Source organism: Barbus barbus (genome assembly GCF_936440315.1).
Source record: "Barbus barbus genome assembly, chromosome: 31".
In the NCBI taxonomy this organism is placed as follows: domain Eukaryota; kingdom Metazoa; phylum Chordata; class Actinopteri; order Cypriniformes; family Cyprinidae; genus Barbus; species Barbus barbus.
Genome location: NC_136759.1, coordinates 27,454,121 through 27,478,439, shown reverse-complemented (window position 1 = coordinate 27,478,439; position 24,319 = coordinate 27,454,121). Strand labels below are relative to the sequence as shown.

The window sequence follows — 24,319 nt, the reverse complement described above, 5'->3', positions numbered from 1 at the left end:
CAATTATCAGGAGAGACAGAATTTCAAGGAGATTTCAAGAAAAAGGTAATAAATTCTTCACGGTAAACAGATCCTCTGTTTACTTCATATGCATATTATCTCACTCTACACATTTATTCAGGAAATAAAGACCTACTGTGATATTGCTCGGTACTATTTTCATAAATAAACAGGGTAACTTGTAATACTGTGTCTAATATTTGTTACTCCATATTAACTTCTTGTTTATTGAACTATAAGCTGTGATTACCTACAGCCACAGCTGTGCTGTTATTCACAACATCAGCGCTGTTGTTTGTGTGACTCCGCTAAATGAAGACATCCTAAAACATAAAACACAATGTATTACTGATACTCAAATTCACCCACAATTTAATCTCTCTCCACACATATGCATGAAAATGCTCAGAAACAAACACTATTAGGTAGGAAGCATGCTCTCGCACACACACACACACACACACACACACAGATCCCTGCGCTAATGAGAGGAATTAATTTAATCCATTAACTGCCAGGGAGCAACTGTCACAACACATCTTCTCGCTCTGCTCGTTTAATGAATAAATGAATATTTGCTCTGGTTTTCTCTCTGTTAGCAGAAACACTAGCTCTCGCTCTCTCTCTCTCTCTCACACACACACATGCATGCACGCACACACACACACACACACACACACACTTTGACTTATCATACGGCTTATGAACATAACTTAAACACTGCAGCACTGTCATTCTTTCCTGGCAGTTGAAAATGTCTACAGAGACTCATTCTAACGAATATCTGGTTTCATTAAAGTAACATACATATAAACATTGATTTGTCACTGTAACACACACCATAAAGCACAAACGTGTGTCAGTGTTAACTGTTGATGTCACAACACACACATGCTCTGAGAAACAAACCTGCAATAAATTGAGCCCAAACAATGTCAGGCATGTGTCCATACACACTGAAAATACACATACTTGAGCATGAGGCAAAACGGAGGCGCAATATCCTCTAGGAGTCTACAGACTGTCCTTAAGATGACAGCAGTCCACTGGCTCTCAATCACACACTTATTACTCCTCCTGTGTTTGTGTGTGTGTGTGTGCACTGAACATCTTAATGACCGATACACAGACACAAACACACAAGCCCACCCAGATATATCAGTGACAACCTATCCTTGGCCCGGAATTCCATTAATGCCTCATACTTTTTGACAAACACATTATTGGTAGATAAAATGACTTCCATATGCTGTTTGTCAGATGTCAGTGAGGAAAGATATGTATTTCATAGGAAAATAAAAAATAATGGACTTTGAGAGAGGGCAGATAGCAGAAAATCGATAGCGATGTCGGAGAGACATCTCTGCCAGACACGATCAGCACAAGGCCAGGTCAAAGTTGACATTTAATATTGACACATTATCCACAAAATTAATTTAGAGTCCATTGTCGCCGCATTACACAAGCCTTATAGCAGTCTTAACCACAGACAGACAGAGAGATATGATGACATGGATTCTGCTCATTTGAAGCAAGTTTTGTATTTCCCTGCCATCCTAAAGGACTAAACGGACTCTCTTCGATGTTAAACATGAATAAATGTAGATTTAGATGTGAATAAATTGATAAGAAACCAGGAGATTAACATGTGTGCAACACAAACAGCATCATCAAATGCTCTCAATACGCTCCCTTAATAGCTGTTTCTTCACTTGCAAGATGTTCAAGTCAAACTAAAGATCCTCTTCAGCAGGAAGGACAAGAAGAAACCACAAGAGGGCGATGTTCAACAACTCAAGGTCCAGCACCGCAAAACTCACTGTGCCTGATTAATTCCCATAATTGAATGCCTTACCTCCATGAGCAAAATTACAACGGCTTTCATCACTGATGGAATAATTAAAGCAGTAACTGCCCATCATCAGGTGGTCGTCTCAAACAGCCGCGGAGTCCAAGGTGCTTTTGAATGTCATGAGCAAGCAAAACAAGACCTAATGATGGCACTGCATTGATTGAGAATGAAAAGTCCGTCGAGACGAGTGTGTGTGAGAGAGAGAGAAGAAATACACCACAATACATGGAACAACCTGTGGACCTTTCACACGCGCTGGCACAGCTGTGTTTACGTGTTTGTTAGAAATAATCTAACTCCGTGCTTCTCAACCTTTTTGAATCCAAGGCCCCCCATTGTTCACAACAACATCTCCAAGACTTTTCCAGTATTTCAGGATTTACTGCATGAGGATTTTTTTAACCTAGTTTCTACCTGATCAAATATTTTACAGCTTGGCATGATTATAAAAATGCAATTTATAGTATTTTATTAATTTGCATGATTTTTCCAGGTCTTGGGTTCATACTTTTAAGTGAACAGTATTTGTAAAAAAAAAAAAAGGAAATTAATTGATGAATTAAAAATAAATACAAATTAAATAATATGAAACAAACAAACAAACCACAATAGAGTTCTTGTTAGGTGTTCTATCTTATTTTAATTTGTGTTTTGTATGGTTTTTAATTATTTTAAGTCAACTTGAGGCTCTATAAAATAAATGCACTTACATATCAACATATTTCAATCTATAAGCACTCACAAACATGCAGAAAGTTGTTAAACACACAAGGACATTCCCTCTATGGAAAACCTTCGGGAATCCGGCCTCCATCTCAGCATCAGGCTAAGATATGTAATTCAATACTCAATTTAGCCCCGTCTCTGTGGATAGATTTATTTATTTATTTTTGGCACGGCTAATTGATAGAAATTAAGCCATTAATCAAGCCACTAGCCATCATTCAGGCCAAAGAAGATGAATACAAACTTTCATAATAGCCACCTTCCCCATTTTAGACCTCATTAGCATTAATTTTTAATGCAATTATGCTATTCTTTTACGCTGAGCTCATAAATTACGACTCTTTTGTTGCCGACTGGCCTTGTAAAAGCCGGGCTAATGCTTTGTAGTCTGATCTTTAAGGCAATTACTGGCTTCTTCAGTCTTTTATCTCCCTGCATTTCCAATAACCTTGCATCTAATGATTTATCTGGGCAAACCCCTGACACGCATAAGACTCGCCCCGCTTCCATTAACACTGTCTTTATTTATCGAGGAAGATCTGGTGTCTAAATAAAGATCCTCTCCCGACGAACGCCGCTCCACTTTGTGCGAGTGCTACAGACGACGTGTAGAGAAAATGTGGTTTCGCGAGGGCTTTGTGATTTCCATCGCAAACAGAAGCCTAGATGAAAGGTCACTGCTTTAACTTAATTACAAGTGTGACAGCAAAAACTGACATTAATTCTTTTTAAATACAGCATGAGACACTCGAGACATTTAAGATTCACCTCGTTCAAGCTACAAAACAACCTCCTAAAAGATCAAATTGCATGACAAATATTGTAGTTAGTAATGTGATCCATTACATCACACAGTTTAGGCAACAATCATACTACTTTTTGATTACTTTCAACGTATACCACATTGATTTAAATAGGATAATATTGTACCATATTGATATTAATCAATAATTTAATCACTTATTAAAAATGAAATATTTTGTTTACCTGGATGTCATGTAGGCATTTTAGAAAATTAAAAGATGAAAAGAATAATCAATAAATTGTGAATAATTTATTGCTATTGTGTGAGTATATGCAATCAAGTAATCAATAAAAAAGTAACTGTAGTCTGATTACGAGTATTTAATTTAATCTAATTACAAGTATTTTTGGAGTCTGATTACGTAATCCAGATTATATGTGATCATTTACTACCCAGCTCTGGTCAAGGCTAGTGAAGGCTTCTGTAAACACAGACGCAGGCATGAAAAACACGTCGGGCCGCTGGTCAAGTCATAGTGTTTGACTGCAGTGACATGCAACGCTGACGTGAACGCTGAAAATGCATCAAGTGCGTAATGAGCAGCTATTAGGAGCATTGATTTGCTGATTTCAATTGATAGTTACCCGACCAAAGTGGCATGTCAATATTTGCTAACTAACTAATACCCTCTAGCCGCTCTGCCTTGACAAATGAGATCTCAATGAACAAAGAGAGTTTGCAATCGTGGCCAGCATCTAGTAACATGCACCCGATCCATGTTTGGAGCAGATCGCACTTCACAAACGGGCCAAATAAAAAGCTTCTCCGGCAATCTGATATGGGTCATCTACAAGTGGACGGACTCTTGCTTGCTCTATCCTGAGCTGATGTTAGCTCATGCCAGATGCCGCTAATGTCCCTAAGGGTCCGAAGCAGTGTGTGAGAGACAGAGACAGCTCTGGAATCTAGTTGGATTTATCTCTAGGACAGAGGATTTCCTCAGGAACAGTCACTCTGATAGATGAACGTCTGATCAGCTCATGAAGGAAGCCCAAACCCGCTCCCAACAATGATGGTTCAAACTAAACACACCAGACGGTAGTAACACAAACACAGAAAAGCTAGTAACCACATCCTGCAGAAACTTTTTTTGTACGTTGCTGAACCACAAGTTGCATTTTTCCTGCTGAAACCGTACATGGGTGAAGTCATCAAGCATATGCAGCATTATTGGTTTGTGGAGGTTTTATCAATATCATTGATGGCTGAAGCCTCCAGCAGGAATTACAACTGCTGCCAAAGATATATGTGATGTTTAATGCCTAACACAAAAAGTACATTAAATCGACATTATCTAGCAAATCATTTAGCAATTCCTTGTAAACCAGGGTCCTAAAATCGTGGAATCCAGCCATAAAAAATGATATAATGCGGAATGTCATGGAGTTTTGGATGAATAAATCAAAAACAGAATTTAGAAATTTAGAATTTGAGAAAACATCAAACGGATTTTGAGAATAAATAGGGGCCTAAAATTTTAATAATGTGTTAGTTTTAAAACTTTTAATATTGTGTTGATAAACTGCACGAGTTTCATGATTCCAATTAATTAGACATGCTTTTTGATTATATTTGACAAAAATTTAATTTAATAATTTAAAAAAATAAAGTAGAATAAAATCAAATCAAATTTGGGGGAAAAATGTATTTGATAGGTTTCTAGTAAAGCTGCATTCCTGTACTGAGCAGCATGTAATCAACCGTTCTCCACTGCTATATAACACTGCATAATGCAATGAATCTCAGAGAATAACAGTACAGAAGTAAAAAATAAATATTTATGATCAATATGTGATGATTGAATGGCATGTAAAGCAGTGTCAGAACGGGCTGTTCTCTGAATGTGGCATGAGTGGCATACGCTCAGAGCTCATATGATTGGCTCATTACGCTGTTGATTTGATCATGCCTGTCTATCATGTCGTCTTCAGTGCAGTGACTGGCTGATTAACTGTCACTGTCATAATGCTGCACTCTCATGCTTGCAATTGGTCCACAAATCTGAAAATGTCTTATTTTTGTCTTATTAACTCTCTTTTGTTCTCTCAGGGTTCCCACTGTCATGGAAAACCTGGATATATGAGGTAGCCTAACTTTAAAAGTGTGATGTCTCAACATTATCTCATCTCATGATCTCAAGCAAAACAGTTGCATTTGCACAGATACTGAAAAGTACAATAATGATGTACTGACTGCATCTAAAAGGTGATTTATGCATCAAAGACTTTAGAGATGTACAAATGTGCATGCATCTTTATGAAGATTGGAATCATGGCATTAATGTTTTGATTATATTGTATTCAGTTGTAATCAATGGCATTATGTTTTCAATCACATTTATTAAACAGTTTACTCATTTACTTAATATGAAATGACAACATTTTGTTGTTCTAAACTTTAAAACAATTTCTCTAATCATCTAACCATTACTTAAAGTAATATTTATTTTGATTGCCCTGGAACACATAAGGTGTTTTCTCAGTCACGCTGTGACTGACAAAGTCATAAAATACACACAAAAAATTTCAGCGATCTTCATATTTATCCTCAGCAGTGACTGCAAACGTCAAGACTCGTTACATGCTCAAAAACTGCTGCCGCATGAAGCTTTATGGTTACGGTGAAATCAAACACTCATCGCCTGCTCCGACCGTCACCGAGTGTGTTTCAGGTGATGTGTGCTTGAATGAGAAATGCACTCCTTCACATTGGATTGGGATATTATTTTCAATATTTAAAATTTTGTTCTGTACCTAACACTAACTATTGAATACTGCCAGAGAGGATCGAGACTGCAACACATCCAACCTAATACCTACATAAACAATGAGATTTGTAAGTAAACTAATAAAATCTTGTTGATCCATGGGTGTATTTATAATATTTTCTCTAGTTATGTCAAGCTCTAAAATATTTTCAAGGGTAGAAAATGTGAGTAAAATCTATTTGCAAAAATCCTTCTCCAGTAAATCACAAACAACTGGAAAATTCACGGTGCCTTTGAATAATGTTGTGAACATTGTGGCCCACAAAGGTTGAGAAGCACTGGTTTACATGCACTTTATAAGCTTGATTTTATGCAGACTAATGCAATAATTTATCAAGTTGAAATGTCATGTAAACACTAGTTTAAGTAAGACTAACAGACATCAAACGCACTTGTCAATCAGACTACAGTTGCTTTTGGTTCTGTGTGCATGCTTCAAAAGATCAAGATGAGCGCAACACAAGCAATGCGTGGCATCAGTCCATATCATATCACGTGATTCTAGCTGGACTATGCAAAAACCTGTACAACTGCACAGGAAAACAATCACAGATGGATGTTTCCTAATGCCAATGGTGGCATACTGTACATTAACATTAGTCACTGCTCAAACAGACCATGATTTATAACAAAATCATTCTTCGGTGTAAATAATTTACAGTTCTTGTCAATGCAAATACAAATGCACAATGGGAAACATCATCTGCGAGGTTCCCGCCATGATGTCAGAGCTGAGCCGTAACACAAATAAGACCCGTAATGACAAAGCAAAGCTCTGTTTACTGCGTGTGTGTGTGTGTGTGTGTGTGTGAGAGAGACAGCACAAACGTCACAGTAACATCAACAGAAGGATGAAAGAGAATACAGGAATGTGGAAAGCACAGCTTTCTCAGGTTTTGCCGGTCAGCGGCTCTGTCAAACATCTCTATAATTAAGGAAACACCCAAGCAACTAATTACGTAATTGAGTTAGCCTTTAAAACACAAATGATGTAATCAGACTTAAACGCAGACTAAGAGCCTCTCCATTCATGAGACCGAAGCCTTACGACTAAAACTCATTTATTCTTATCTGTCAGACAAACAGATCAGATTCACAGATATGTGTGATCAGCATTATTCCTCAGCGATGTGGTGTAACTCAGATGGTGGTTTTCACGTAATTGACTGCAGAGAAGGTCACTGCCACAATGCGGGCGGACTCATTTGGCTAATTAAGAACAGTGCCCGGTGACCTCTGTCTGGGGCAAATAACCTCAGAGTATTTAAAACCCTGCACTCCGCTTTATTGAGACCAAATAAGAAAGTCTGACTTCATTGTTTGTGAGATTTGAACAAAACATATAGCGACTGTTGATGCTCCTGTTATTACTAGGGCATTTGATCAATTTTATGAAAAAACTAATTAATCACACAGGTTTCTGTAATTTAGTGATAATACTTGCACATAACATTATAAAAAATGTAAACATACATATATTTTCACATTCATGTGAAAATAATAAAAACAGTACTTTAAGTATTTGTTTATGGCATATTTTTACTAAGTATGAATGAAGGCCAGCATCACTGATAGTTTTTTATTAATGGGTTTGTTTGTTTATTTATTGATTGTTTGTAATTATAGACATTCAACATTACAGCCTAATTGAAAGGCTACTAAATTACATTTACAGCATTACAGAACATGTCTACTATAATTGGATGATTTAAAGCACCTAACTCACCTAATTTAAGTGAAAAAAAATCACATTTATCTGTACATTAACATTTGTTTTGTGCATTTATTTTCACAACAAATACTACACATTTTAGTTAAACTTAGTTAATTTAGTTCAAATTTAGTTAAGTGATATCAATATTTTTCATTTGAGGACCAATTCTCTTGACATACGGTCAGCATCACAAAAATCTCATACTACTTTCCGGACTTAATAAAGAAAAAAAAATGTGTGAGAAAACATGCGAGAAGACTTTAGCAGAGTTACTTTAAAAAACAAAACAACAACAAAAACAAAACAAACAAACAAATAAATCAATCGCATTAATCAGTTTTTTTTTTTTTTTTACTTATTACACACAAATGAATGGTTCCCAGTTGTAAATCCATACATTTTTTTTATTTATTTTTTTTACAGTAGAGGTTAGTCTGCAATAGATAAAGCAACAACACATATTGTGTATAATAATAAGAGCACATCAGAGAATTTCTGAGTGTAACTGTAGTCTCTGGTCTCATTGATTGATGGAGCTCTAACAATTGGTGGCCCGATCGACCACAGCGTGACCCGTCAGACACCCAATCAGTGAGGCTCTGTTCCCGGTGTGTGTCTGAGACCACCAGTCCCGACTTGATGAGGTGCAAATGACCCAACCACACACATGCAACGCTCAACACTCCACCCCGAGGATTTCCCACAACATAAACACATACACACTTTCTCACATTACACACGCCTACACACCTTCTCACATATCAGCATATGACAATCTAACGGTCTCTTCATGAGCACTGCTTAATAAAGTCACTCTGAGAGGCCACACTGTGTGTGTGTGTGTGTGTGTGTGTGTTTGGTTGGGCCACCCTCATGCTCAATACCCTAAAACACCAGCCTCCCAAGAGAACATGTTCAACACAATACACACAAACAGCTGTTAATAGAGCTACCAAACCTCTATCAGCACATTTCAAACGGTCTAACTGCGTATTAAAATAAGCAGATGAATCCTTTACTCAGACAAGCTTCATAGAAATAAAAAAGCATGAGCAGTCCAAAAAAAAAAAAAAAAAAGATGCAAACTGAATGGTTATTATTTGTACATGGGCTAGATGCGGTTGTGCAAGTACATTTTTCAAGCACAGTATGTGTTTTTTATTCTGGGAGATTTTTTACTTCGCTTCATTCCAAAGCATAATATTGTCATTTTTACTCTACTACATTTCATAAAAACATATCATTCCTCATTATTTTGAACTGAAGAGATCGTGAATGAGCTGATTCTTTCCAATGAACCTGTTGACTCTTTTGCACCGAATGATTCATTGGTGAATCAAACTGATTCGATTGCAGCGGTTCTTGAGTCAGCAGCTCACTGATTCATTGATCAGGTCAAGATGAGCCAAGAGCCAGGACACTGCCAGAGCTGGACTGAACATGCTAAATGCTACTAATGCCAAAGTTTGGTATTGTTTATTGTAAATGACAATAATATTTAGATCATGACTGCCAGTTATTTGTGAAGTAAAGAGCACAATGAAATGCTTGAATGTGGACGGGTCTGTGTTTGTGTGACTCATGGGGTAGGTAAAATAACGCAAATTAATAGCCGTGTATCTTCCCTGCTGCTATAGACTTTTAAAATAATAATTTAAAAAAAATATATTTTTGCATAGAGTTCCCCTTAAAATATTTAAACTTTTTTTTTTGCCCCATGCAACATCTGTAAATATACTATTTGTTGCCACATATTTACAGAAAATTGTCCTTATTTTTAAATACTATAAGGCATATTATTTCACTTTTTGCACTGCAGTAACTGATAATTTCAGTATATTGATGTTTTGATAGTGTATAATACATTTTGGGAACAAAATAAAAAGTTTGGTTATTTGCAGGTCAATGCATATTAAATGCCTGCACTAATCTTTCTCATTACTGCTCACTAATCTGACTAGTGCTGGTTAGAATTAATAATAAACATTAATTTGCCAATCATTACTTTTTACCTTTATTACATAAGGTTATAAAAAAATGTATAAATAAAAATAGTAGCTACATCTGTACTTTCACTCAAGTACTCAATTTGCGAACCATGTCTACTATTGTACTACTGTTTATCTAGGTGCACTTCAACGCAGGTTCTTCTCAATGATGCTGTACATGTTCATTTGAGAATGAGTTTCTAATATATGATTGGGCGGCTGTGATATAGGGGTGGGGCTTAGAGAAGCATCAATTAATGAACTGTGCATATTTTTTAATAGAATATGGAAAGGAAAAAAACAAAACTGATTTCTATCATTTAAATGACCAGTGCAGAGAATCCAACTTTGACTTGAAACATGCAGAGTTGTTTGTGAGCTGGATGTGAGGCTCCATGTGCATTTGGAGAAATATTCCAACTGCAGACATTTTTGCCATTTTTTCTTTACGTTAAACTCACATGGGAGAAGCGGGAAGGGATCAGTCACTAAGGCTTTTTGAAAAACAACAACTTTAAATTTGCAGTGATAAAAAATCAATAAAACAGTAATTGCTTGGCATATGATTGCATGAGAAACAAATTATAAGGAGGAGGCTGATGTCCGGGCGGATTAGGTTTTTTGGGTTCAGTGGGCCGGTCGACGGAAAAGGTCTCTGCGTGATAATTAAATCTTCTCACTCTGATTTCCTGCCAATTTTATTTCCCCTGGGTCTACAATACTAATTCACTGCTTATAAGCCAGGCATAACTAATCACTGGAGTATAGAGAATGGCTGCTTTGACTGAGAGAAAGATATGCAGACACATTTTACTCCAAATATTACAGTTACATTGGGCTTGCTGATGAATTCCACCTGTGAGATGATGTCAGAAATACACCTTAATAAATGCATTTTTTAACCTTTGACCTTTAGAGGTTTCTAGTAACACAATCTTGTTTATCAGGCTGACTCTGAATAGCATTTTTGCATTTAGATTTTGTACACAATAAACATGCAATAACTAATAGCTGGTTTGCAAACTAATAACTAGTAAGTGTTCCTTAAAGGAAAATAGAAATCAGAAGGAACATGAGTTTTTTTTAGATGAGTGAATGCACTCGTACTGTAAGCAGGCACTATACTTCATACTGCCATTCAAGAGATTGGGTTCTTCAGCACATTGCAAACAATTCCATTTCGTCAGACAAACGTTGACTGAACTACTGAATACAGAGAATGTGACAATACATAAAAAAGCCAACATTTAAAAAGCTCTATGCAGTGTTGTAGACTGTGTGTTTCTTCAGTGGCGTTATTTCCATTTGGACACTCAGAGGGTTTATGAATGGCAGAGACGCAATGCAACTGATGCTGGTAGATTACATGACAATGTCAAAATGGCGAATGTAGTGTATGCATGAATTTCACTCATGCTATCCATTTGCATACTATATAGAAAGTACTTTGAGGTTGCGAAACAAGTTTCATACCAAATATAGTACCTGCTCACAGTATGTGATTTTGGACACATTCGATGTCTTAATAAGTGAGTCACTGAGTCATTCATTCAACAGAGTTGTTCTGGCAAATGAGTCATTGAATCATGGACTCAACTGATTCTATTGAAATCAGCAACGAAACAGCAGAACGAAGGTTTTGACAATTTAAGTCTTGAAAGGTTGGTCTGTTATGCGCTAACCTTAATAAACAATCAATGTGTAAAACTTTATAGGTGTGCTGAACCAAACATCTACAATTTCAAGTTAGTTTGTTGAATTGATCAAGAGATAAGGACTGATGCTGACACTGTCCAGAACTCTACTTTGAAACCTAGGACACTTCCAATCTTTTGAAGGCAGCTGAATTAACACCTGAAGCAACACAGAATGAAGTAAACAGCTCATGATGATACAAGCAAACTGCATTATAACAGAAATACCGCATGGCGTCAAACCAACAAAGAGCCAGTTTCCCCTGTGGACAATCCAAGTCCTTCTCAAGCGCCATGTAGAAAAGCTCTAAGAGACAGGGGAGAGCGTCGTTTACCAGGTGGCGTATTTCAAAGCTGATCCTTTAAATACGAGCTGAAGTCATGACAATTAAATCATTTAGGCCGACGTGAGCCCCTCTCAGCAGGCTCCAGTCCCAGGGTCAACTGCCTGTAGACCCTCATTTACACAGCATTTGTATTCATGACGGGAGAGCGCTAAATATTTAACAACAGTCTTTCAGGAGATACTACTGTTGAGCTCACAGGTCAAATCATTCTGATTTCTAAAGAGATTACCTTACTCTAGATTTACCCGTCTATATCTAACACACCAAGCATGAGACAGCTCTGCTCAAAACAAATCTGGATAGAAATAACATTTGAAATGCTATGAAATAATATTGCTCTGATATTTTCTTCTCTGAGGGAAATATTTAAAGGTAATGTTTTTTTTCTTAAATATGTATATTTTATGTATCTTTTTTTACTATGCACACAACTTTTTATGCAATATCCCAAAATTCACAGCATTTAAATCTTGGCAAATGGGAAAGTCTAAATTAACAAATAATTCCACACAAATTCCACCTAAAACAATACTAATGAAGCATTAATTATCATATTTATAAACCATTTACCAGACATTCCATAATAAATCAAGCCTCTGATTAAGTTTACAGAGGAGATTCAATCAAATTCAGCAAATATATCTGATTAAAGGCAGCTCTCTGTTGGTCATTGATCGTCGTCTGTCCTATTGACTGTCTGATTTCCTCTCATGCACACACGGGCTTGTTCAGCACTCCGGCAGACACCTCTTGTGAATGACAACACAGCTTGTTATATTGAGATTAGAAATTAATGGATACAGGGGGCAGTCTGTGTGTGTGTGTGTGTGTGTGTAGGGGTGTTAAATTCCATCTAAATGTTTAATGGTGGTATCATTCTCTAATACGGTCACACACAGAGAGGTACACACCTGTAAAGGTGACCCGCACGACACAGCATAATTAAGAAAAAGTCTTCCGCTTTTCCATGGTGAAAGAGCAAGCTGCTCTAATGATACGGGTTAAACGGCTCATTAAAATATATGATCTGCATGAATACGGACAGAATGCAGGTCTACGCCAGAGAAAACAGTTATAGACTGAAGTGCAAGGCAGTGACGGACTGAAAGATATTCAACACTGATTTGAATATGAAAAAAAAATACTGTATAAGATAATTAAACTGAACAAAAGACAGTTGTCATTAAAAATTAAGGCTGTCAATTTAACCTGTTAATTCAGTGTGATTAACTATGGAAAAATAATAATTGTTAAAGTTGTTAACATTTAACACACCCCCTGACCTGTATGCCACGTTATATTGCATTGCATTGCTGTTGAACATGATCCATCAGACCTGTGATGTAGCCTATGAGAACGCTGTTATATGGCCTACAATTCAAGATATGAGGAAAAACATGCCCCTGTATGAGTTTTTGTCTTATATTTCTATCATATGATATAGTTTAACACTATCACACAAGCAACAGTGTTGTTTTTCCCCAAAATCTGCATGATTGCTAATGTGATATTGAATTTATACAACAGTTAAATAGTCTGTTTTTGCGCCAAAGTAGAACTGGTGTGCGACTCCAAACAACAAACAGCGGTGTTTCGTTACTGAATGAATCAACATTTTTTAACGAATCAAGTGAGTCAATGATTCAGTGACTCATTCATAAAGAGTCACTTTCTTTGTTTCTGAATGAATCAGCTGTTGGAATAAATTGGTTTAATGAATGATTCAACAACTCATATTAAGACAGTTACCACCACCTACTGGCAGTTTAGTTTAAAACTGCTTTTAAAATAAATAATGCATTCATGGTGTCTGTAAACTGTCTGTGTAAATACACGTAAATACCACTTCAAATGCAGCTTCTGAAAACTATTTTATGGCCACATTGTAGCCTTAAAAGTTTATGTGTAATAAATATTTTGTTGAATCCAAATATTTCTTTCTAAAGCTACTTGTTTGTACTATTTGCCTATTCAGTGCTTTTCTCACTTAAAACAATAATGACTTTATCTTTCAGGGGTAATTTCTCAGCCCAAACTGATGTGTGATTAATTTGCTATTAATTCATTAATTAGCATATCAGCCCAATACCTTCACAGCCCAACTAAAAATCTTTTTTTGTGGCTTGATTTTAAAAGGTAGATGGATCCATTAGGAAGTATGCTGTGTGAAATCCTCAGTAAAATGATGAGAGTGAGCATTGATTTATAGGGTGCTGCTCATATAATATAGTCACAAATCTCAGCTGTCCAGCAGTATGTACTGTGTTTTCTTCTTATTTTGTTCATTTCCACACTTCAGCTGGATAGTTTTGTGAGGGATGTGTGAGCAGAGCCGGTTCATCATGAAGAACGGTGGTCAGATGAGCGAGTGGAGATTAAAGCCGGACCAAAACCTGCTTTCACCGTGTCACTTCTAGATCAGCAAGAAACACTTTCAAAAATCTGTAATTGTGACTATTTATGAACATTGGTGAGATGGTGTTAAGAATGTGTTACTTCATAAAACAGGAAGAGTTTAAGAGAGCAATAGAAGTGTTGCAGGAGGAGGAGAATTCAATTGACTCCAAAGGGTGAGATTACAGCATGAACTGGAGCCTGGAGCGACGCGTGAGTGGTTTGCCAGTGCTGGAGTCTAGATCCACGAGAGAATGAGGGAATAATGCTGGAGATGAGCTGAAATTATATGATGATTTTCAAATTCTAACGAATTGAAGGTGAGAGGCCATGTGAGCAACCTTAACAACACACCTTTGTGTATAATTATCACTCAAGATCAACACATTTTCAGAGTGAATGCCAATATCATGCAGAAATGTCCTCATTAATTTGACTTAATTGCTTCATGAGCAGCGCATGTCAAATGTTAAATGGGGAACGTCAAGGGAATATGGCAGTCACAAACATAAGGCCCATTTACAAACCAAAACTGCTTTTAAAATTTGTTTAAAACAAATTGTCAGCTGCAAAGTGTAAAAAAGAAAAAAAAGGAAAATCAAGAACATTCCAATAATTAATGTATGGAACATATGCTGTACTTATCAAAAGTCTGGAAACATTATGATTTTTAAAGGATTCTATTATGTCTCTTCTGCTCACCAAAGTTGCATCAATTTGATTAAAATATAGTAAAAGCAATAATATTGTGAAATATTATTACAATTAAAATCACTGTTTTCTATGTGAATGTGTTAAACCGTAATTGATTTCTGTGATCAAAGCTGTATTTTCAGCATCATTACTCCAGTTTTCAGTGTCACATGATCTTCAGAAATCATTCTAATATACTGATTTGCATATGATTTGCAGATGTGTTCACATTTATTGCTGTCTGGCAAAATTTTATTTGCATTATTAACAATAGACATTGGGCCTTTTGTGAAATCTGTGTAGGGAAATCTTTTGGCCTCATGTGAAATTTGTGATTTACTGGAGTTTTGCCCACAGACAATGGTAAATATGACCATACTTATACACAATGAGAAATAAATTATGAATGAATAAAAAGAGCTAATGCTATAAATAATTGCCTTATATTATTCTGTATCATTTTATTATGGAAGCTTGTTTTCTCCACAGGATAAACATGTAAAAATGGCCATTTGTGACTTTTTAGCTAACAGTTCAAACTATTTACCCCCCCCCCCCCCCACCCAGCAATAAAAATAATTTATATCTAAAAATTCTGACTTGTTTTCTCAGAATTGCGGGATATAGAGTCAAAATTGCATAAAGTCAGAATTGTCAACAGAAAATTCAGAACTTTTTTCAGAATTACAAGGAAAAACATAAAAATAAATAAATAAAAATGATTCCTTGGTGGAAACAGGCTTCCATACTTTTCTTCTGTTAGCTGCAGGTTAAAAATCTTAAAGTTAGGCTCACCTTCCGTCTTTTCTTCTTTCATACTCTCCTTTGCTTTCAGTACGTCATCGGTTTTAGCTGTAATAAGAAAAAAAGCACAATGCAATATTAGTAATAAGTTATAAACAGCCCATTTAATATACGATTAAGAAGTCTTTTATGCTTTAATGTCTCTCTGCATATGTACACTTCTCCCTATTTGCACATCTTAAGCACATACTTATCAAATAATTTTTCAGCATGCTAATTAAAAGCCTGAGAGAAATCCTTACGCGGTGGAAACAGTTTGTGTACAAGTCTTATGGCAATTCATTTAGTCTGTTGACTCGCTTCTCTCCTGCCCTCCAAATAATGAAGACGTTAGCCGAGATGAAGACATATAGTGAGCAGTGAAGGGGGACTATCAATACAGCCTGTAAATTAATTACACCTCTGTTCCCGCACGTAATTTATTCTAAAGCGTTCGTGTCTCCCAGGAGCAATTTGCCTTTATTGCTGTTTCACTCGCTGATGAGAGGAGTCATGCAAAATTGAGTCCCTCATAACATTACCTTCTATGAGTTTCAACTTTCAAGTGAAAGGAGAGGGGAGGGTAATCACAGTCATTAAGACCAGCCAATTGTACAGTTTGCCTTGTTTAGTCCAGATTCAAGTGGATAATGTGATCGTTTGAGTGCGGTTTGTTTGAGGGGACATTAGAAAAAGGCATGATGTGGTCAGCAGGCTAAAATCTAACAACCCTCTGTTTCTGTCTACCAATTTCATGAGAAATAATAACAACAATTTTAACAAATCACTTCAAATGAACTCAGTACACATTAAAATGCTCTCTTTCACAATAGAGCTCCACAAGTCTTTTCAGCAGGCATATTTTACTCTTCTTCAAGCTCAGTTTGTGTCTCTGCTCAAACAAAAGCAGTAAATGACCTTTTCACTGGTGTGGTATGCCTCTACACGCCAGTACAAACAGACAGTGAATGGAAATAACACTCACTTGAGCACAAGCTCATCTGATTGAGCACTTTGCTCTGTGTGTGAATTTTCCAATAATACTCCTGTGATGGTATTGCAGTCAGGGTGACTTATTAAAGATACAACTGGGTAAAAATTTTAAGCAAATGCCAACATGCAGTGTTGGGCCACCACTCACCATCAAATCAGCTTCAGTTGATGTTTTGATGAGGGTGATGGATAATGCTGTCTAACACTTTGGCCCAAAATCTTCCTTCCACATCATTTTCATACTCATCTAACCATTCAGTAACCCCTCGTGCTCTGTGGATGGGTGCATTATCATCTCGTATAGGAACAAACCATTGATATAAGAACAGAAATGTTTTATTGCAGAAAAAGGTGAACCAGAACAACGTTGTATTGATTTGCAGTGACCCTTCCCTCTCAGGCACTTTAATATTTAGTGCCCACACTAAATATTCACTCTGTGTTAATATTTCCATAATGTAACAGCATTTCATATCTTCACGATGTTGGTTAATGATCACGAGACATGCAGCTAAAATATATATATATTTTTTTTTCAGTAAATGCTTTACTTTGTTTTCATTTTTACAATTATTTATATACAAGGCTGTACACAACTTGCCCAAAAAATTATAATGCAATTATTTTGTTATATGTGGTGATTTTAACATCTGATATTGGTGCTGCTAAAACCAACTTGCAAAGCAGGGGTCGACCGATATATCGGCCGATATTTGGCATTTTTTAAATATCGGCATTGCCCGATAAGTTTTTCTGTTTGGCCGATGCGTTCGAGGCAGGACGTTTATTTTGACAGTGCGGCAGACTTTTATTTTATTTTGACATAGTGCTCACATTCTCCCTCTAGTTTGCAGTCATCGTTAACAGTTCTGTCTAATACGGATAGTGCATTTGTATCCTGTATGATCGCGTGTGAGTGACGGTCGGTCCGTGTGAACTGAATGCGGACAGGAGGAGAGTTCAGCTTTACTGGAGATGCTTTACGATCGACAAACTTTAAACTTGTGATTTCAAATAATGCTGCACTTTATGCATTTGCCCACTGTCATATTCATGTCATTTTCACTGTGTGCTGTATGTAAAATGAGTGTTACACTGGATTTATAAAAAAAAAAAAAAAGATTCCCAATGCACACAAACATCCCAGAATACTGAGTGCCCAGTTGGCTACAGTGTTTAATCCTTTTAAATTATATTTATTAAATATTTATTTATTTGTGAAAAAACTTTGTAATCTAAAGTATAAGTATGTTTATTTTACACATTTATTTTTTAATCCATTTTCAAATTATGTCAAGTTTCTTAAATATTAATTATAAATAAAATGATATCGGCTTTATATTGGCCATCAGCCAACCTGCTTTCCAAAATATCGGCATTGGCTGTCAAAAAACCCATATCGGTCGACCACTATTGCAGTCTTTAAAATTATTTTAAGTTTTAACTGTAATTATAAAAATGAAGGTATAACAATATTACTGTTGCAAACTGCAGTTGAAAAAATTATGAATATTTCATAATTATACATAATAATTTCATTTTACTCTACAAGTTAGCAATATTTACATCATTTTCAAATGTTAAAACCCTCAAGCTTTCATTTTGGCAGAATACTGATGCAATTCTGTAAACTTCTGTAAGAGCTTATGCATTTAAAGCTGCAGACGACATAACTTCAGTGAGTGCTTACAATAAACAGAGCATTATCATTCGCTGGTGTGGATGCTAATATAGTTATCATCACAGTTATCATTCTTTGAGTGAACGGCTTTTAACAGATCCCCGGATTTTCCTTTGCCATCCATCTGTACATTACTCAGTACATTAGGAGCCGAAGCTGATGATGCTTCTTCCCAGCGTTAGATAACGCGCCGCTATCCGCAGCAGAAAGCTAAAGACTTTCACTTCATCTGCACTTAATTCCAGTTTGGTTGGCAGGATGGATAATGGAGCCTCAGCTGAAATTCAATTGTGATTATATGTGTAATTGCAGCTCGGGGCCCCTAGAGTCATGTAGGCATGCAGGACTATGTTTCATTGAAATGATCACACAGAAACAAATCCATCCGCCTCCTTCATGCAGTGGGCTGATTAGCAGCCATGGCTCGTTAGAATCCGATGCAATAAGGCAAACATGGGAGAGAAATGGCCGGGGCCCATTATCAGTGATTGATGGCGTGCTGGTGCGTTGAACACGGGGGCTCAGAGGGGCCCGCGATTTAGATTGAATAAAGCGCTGCAGCTTTATCGGGTTTATCCGCAACCATAGAGCCACACGCAGAAGCCGCTCTGCTTCACCTGCTTTCGGTCCCTCTTTAGACAGAAGCAATTCATTGATATAACACCGCCGACTGAAAGAGGTTACCGGCTCCCGAAATTACATTAAGCAGACATGTGAGATAGGATATTGAATTCAAGTGAAATCCGTCCGGGAGTGTCGAACTGAAGCCGCGCTAAAGCAGGACGGATGAGCTGCTGCGGGGTGCAATGCTGTTGATTTGCGCAGGTTTGTTTGGCGAAGTTTGCATTCAAAGGAAGGATGCTGAACGGATCGTGGAGTAAACGATACAAACACACTTGAATCACAACATCATAGTGCTGTGATGGAAGGAAAGCAAAAAGAAAAGTGTGAAATGATGAAATACTGATCTAGAAACACCACTCACCTTTTAGCCTCATCAAATATTACAAGTAACGAGGGTTTGAAACTAACACTCGCCAACCCGCCAAATGTGGGAATAAATCAGCTGTGGCGGGTAACATCATCAAATCACTAGCCAATTTGGGGGGGATACTTTTTGTAATCTATGTTCACTCATTATTTTCTCGGGGAAGATCATGCAAGGCAAATCTGCGCAGGTTTAGCGCAAATACTGAACTCGTGAGAAATCATGACACTCGAGTATATTGCAAAAACCAAACAAAACACACACAGAATGCACACATACGAAACTATGTGATGAAGTCAGGTTAGACTAACTTAGGTCGCGTAGAGTGCGTTCTTTTACTGCATGATTCAGTCTATAATTGTGCATTAAGAATGATCACATAATTCATGATAAGGGGGCAGAAAATGTATAGGCCTATATAAATTCATATAGTTATTCAATATCACACAAAGTGCCGTTTTTTTTTTTTTTTTTTTTAAACCAGCATGGTTACAAATGTGATATTGATTTTATACAACGGTTCAATAAAAAAAAAAAAAAAAAAAAAGTTAGAGACTTATGTTTTAGACACAGTATTGGCCATTTATGCTCTATTTTGCCAACAACAACAACAACAAAAAAAATTTCCAAACACAGCCACAGCACTGTTTTGCGTCTCTTAGCAACATGACGGTGTTTCGTTCCTGAATGATTCAACCGTTTAAATGATTCGGTTCAATCGCAATGACTCACCTAACAGTGACTTGCTGCCACCTACTGGCAGTTTTAATTTTACACTTAAAGTATCTTTTCATTTTAAAATAATTTCAAATATCAGCATTCAACATTTCATCTTTAAAATATCAAAACATTATTTATGCATTTGTAACTGCAGGTTAAAGCATTCCATGTGCCTGTAAGCTGCATTAACGTGTAAATACATCTAAATGCCACTTCATATGCAAGTTCTGTAAATTTGACTCAAAAGATGATGCACACTTGTTAAAAAAATGGCTGTATAAAGGTAAAAATGTCCATAAAAGGTAAAACTAAATTTAATCTTATAGGAAAAGATTAATTTCTATCACTGCTGTGAACTGACCACACAGAGTATGAAGAATATCAAAAACTTTAGGACTCAGCTGTCCACAGTAGTCCTTAAGATATCAGCACAATAACACATTCAGCAAAATATTGTCTAATTATCTTTATTGATAAAATCCCAGAAATATTGAGATATTTTTTGTCAATATCGCACAAGCCTTAGTAGCCTGGAACGTCCAGTGTTGACAGCCTCAAGCTGTTGGTTTATTTCATTTTTTTATTTTTTTGGCTAGTAGAAGTTATGAATGGCCGGTAACTTAAAAAATCTAGTAGTCAAATTGGCTGGTGAGTGAAAAAGTTAATTTCAATCTTTGCAAGTAACACACAGCAGAATAAACTTAGCTCTAAACTCTTTTATCTCAGGATGAACGGCTGAGAGAAACACTTTGTATACGGATCATTCTACAGAACTGGTTCAAATAATTAATGACGTACAGCATCTAGTAAAAGAACACAGTTTTCATACTGCTATATGTTCCCTTTTCCACTATTTGTCACTAACAAACATACAGTACATACACAATTGTGTTCACTATACACAGGATTATATTTATCTATTATCTATTATTTTCAGCCACCTTGTAAATATTTTTTTACAGATTTTTCAAAAATATTTTCACAGGAAAGGCTGTAAAACGACAATCTAAAAAGAAAAAGTAATTATATTAAAGACATATCAATTATTCCTATCACTATTGTATTTCACAAAATCACTCTCACTTCTCAGTATATTTACAGTACGGTTAAATTGTAAGTTTGTTTTGCCTAATTTTCTTTCGTCTTTCCTGATCCTTTAATTATGTTTATTTTTTTAACTTCGTCACTACTGAAATAACCACATCAAGACTAAACTCATAATATATTTTTGGTAGTGAAGTGTTTGCTTCAGTAGTGACTTTTCAATACAGTAACGTTTTTAAGGTCCAAAAAGTGCCTGCCAAAATGTCTATTTAATGCATAAAATATTAACAGCTCTATAGTTATATACTGGATTTTCCACTCTCTGGAGCACATTTGCTGTACTTCAAAATGATGGGATCTAATCATAAAAACATGATGCCATCTCACTTTGTGGTCAAAAATTAATAGATACAGCTAAAATCAGGCTCTGCCAATAAACTAAAATATTCGGTGTTTCGGTAGTGACATGAGAGTGTGGGACAGCGGTTTTTACTACATTTATTTTTATTTTATTATCATTATTACTTAATTATTTTTATTACTATTTTAGTTTTTTATTTATAATTAAACATTGAGTATCTACATCTTTTTAAATTATTATTACCAACTATTATCTAAATCTCTATAATTATTTTCATTATTATTATTATTAAACACTGAGCATCTACAGTACGTCATGTGCTGTCCTTTTCTAGAAATAAAACAGATCTTTAAAAAGTAAAATACTAAATAAATAAATACATTTTAGTTGAAATTTAGGGTTTAAGGTCAAGAACAGCCCCTTCATAATAGAAAGTACTCATTTGATTTTGCATATATTTGGCTTTTTATTATTTCAAGTAATGATTTGGGTTTATCATAACATCTTTATGAAATAATGATTTTTTAAATAATTATTTTTAACAAATCTGCACAATGGTCCACATACACATGCAGAAATCATACAGCACAGGAACGATACAGTATCACACACATCGCCGCAGCATGCGTGAGAGGGATTTCACATCGATAAAAGACAAGAATACTCCAAGGACGCACAAGACTCGCATTGTCTCCCTCCTTAAAACAAACCCTTAAACCAAACGATCCCAAACCCATGCAGAATCCTCATCTGCAGCCTCAGGCCTCTCAATAAAACCACACAACAGCCGTAATAATCCTCTGTGATTAATTACTCCGGCCGTAATCTCTTACAGCGCTGCAGTGCAGGAGAGAAGGGCACGGAGGAGCAGGAAAAGCACCCGTAGCTGCGTACCTGCGCCTCTCTCCTGAGAAATCTGCCCTGCTCAATCCAATCAACATTAATCACCATCTTACAGCATCACTGCTGCACTGTTTCAACTAAATACAGCTGTAATTTAAACTACATAATGAATACTGGTCAGAAATGAGTGAAAGGGCTTTACAATTCTCTGTTCGAGTGTGTGTTTATGAGGGAGAAACTGAGGGACTGACAGATAATTGCACTGTTTAACTAATACAAGTTGTATTATTTGTAGTATGTGACAGTAGCTCAGCTGTTTTCAGAAGACTAGCTTTCTCATTGACAAGCAACTCTTCCAAAGAGTAGCAGTGCAGTCTGACAAAACACTACATTACTGTTTTTTTTTTGTCACACTGAATTGCACACACACACACGTATATTTATGTGTGTGTATGTATGTATGCATGTATACATATATATATTTTTAATTGAAATATATGTTATATTTATACTATAGAATTAGTATTTCAGAAAGTGCACAATGTTCTTTAACAAGCGTATTTCACAGTTTTCAGCGAAACGAATGGATGTTAGAACAGCCTTGGGAGAGATCTTGTTTATCTAGTGCACTCATGTACCTCAACATCACTGCGCTTTAATCAGTGAGTGTGTGTGTGTGTGTGTGTGTGTGTGTGTGAGAGAGACAGACATAAATAAGAGAAAGAAAGGGGAAAAAAAAACTACTGTAGTCTCTTTAAATGCGAACTGGTGTGGAGTCAAATAATCAGGCGGGCGTATATGAACACCCACACTTACACAAACTCAGAATACTCACAGAATATGAATATCTTTAAATGAGCGTGTGTGTCCTGAGCGTCCACGTCAATCAAAAGCAATCTGAATGTCAGAGCTCGGGGAAATGTGATAAATCAGCCGCTTGCCAAACGACAAACATGATATTTGCTGTAGCACCCCACAATTGGAAAAATGTCCCTTTGAATCAGGAATTCACTTTACACTCACATTCATTCTCTCTCTCTCACACACACACACACACACACACACAGCTGTGGCTTTAGTCCAGCAACCTACACACTCACACGTCTGTAAAATAAATACAGATAAAAGTGTGAATGTTTATACAGTATTTAATGACAACTAACCTGTGTGAGCATCACAATTAAAACTACTGCATTTGCATCAAGGAAATCAGACTTTGGCAGAATTTTATTTGTGCAATGACAAATATAAAGAACGGTCAGGTTATTTAGCAGTTATTTACAATCGCAGAGAGAAACGGCAGCCGATTTAACCGGGGCTCATGCAAGCAGTACATTGAGTATGAACAACAAAGAGCAAAAACAAACCAGAAAAGCACTTTGCTTAAATGGAGATTTACCAAACAGTGTCACATTCGAGTAAAACCCATGAAATATTAACAACTAAACAATCAGAAAGGGAGCTATCATATAAATTTGATCAATTATTCATAAAAAAGCCTTGATTTCTATTTTGGATGTGAGAGATCAATGCCTCTATAATCAGATGTCTGCGGTCAGACCAGGCCCTGCTTCTTCCCTTCTCCAGCCACTGACAAAAACAGGCACGTTTTTAAGAGAAGACAGGCGCGATGAAGATATGAGACCCACCATCACCAAGAGTAATTAATTAATTACATGTGTATAGCGTGGTGTTGTTTTGAATCGGGCCCCGGAGAGGCAAGAGAGTGCGCAAACATCACAATCAAACCCTGAGCGCTGATCAAATATTCCATTTCCGCATATTCCACCAGACGCTTCTCCACACTACTGTGGGCTCATTTCTGCACTTCGCCTGAAGTTCCGACGGCATCTTTCTGAGAATAATTTGAGATGATTTCTTTAATTTGAAGAGTAAATACTGGAGATTTGGTTGCAGAAACAAAAC

At 36.4% G+C, this 24,319-nt stretch overlaps 1 protein-coding gene across 2 annotated transcripts in view; it reads right to left on the bottom strand.

Moving 5' to 3' along the window:
• Positions 1–24,319, bottom strand: part of LOC306850982 (uncharacterized protein) — a 145,375-nt gene that overhangs the window by 9,446 nt on the left and 111,610 nt on the right. For both annotated transcript variants that reach the window (XM_079386975.1, XM_079386974.1), the window contains exon 7: positions 15,776–15,832. In XM_079386975.1, the coding sequence (XP_079243101.1) occupies positions 15,776–15,832 (57 nt within the window). The remainder of the gene's footprint in view (positions 1–15,775; positions 15,833–24,319) is intronic.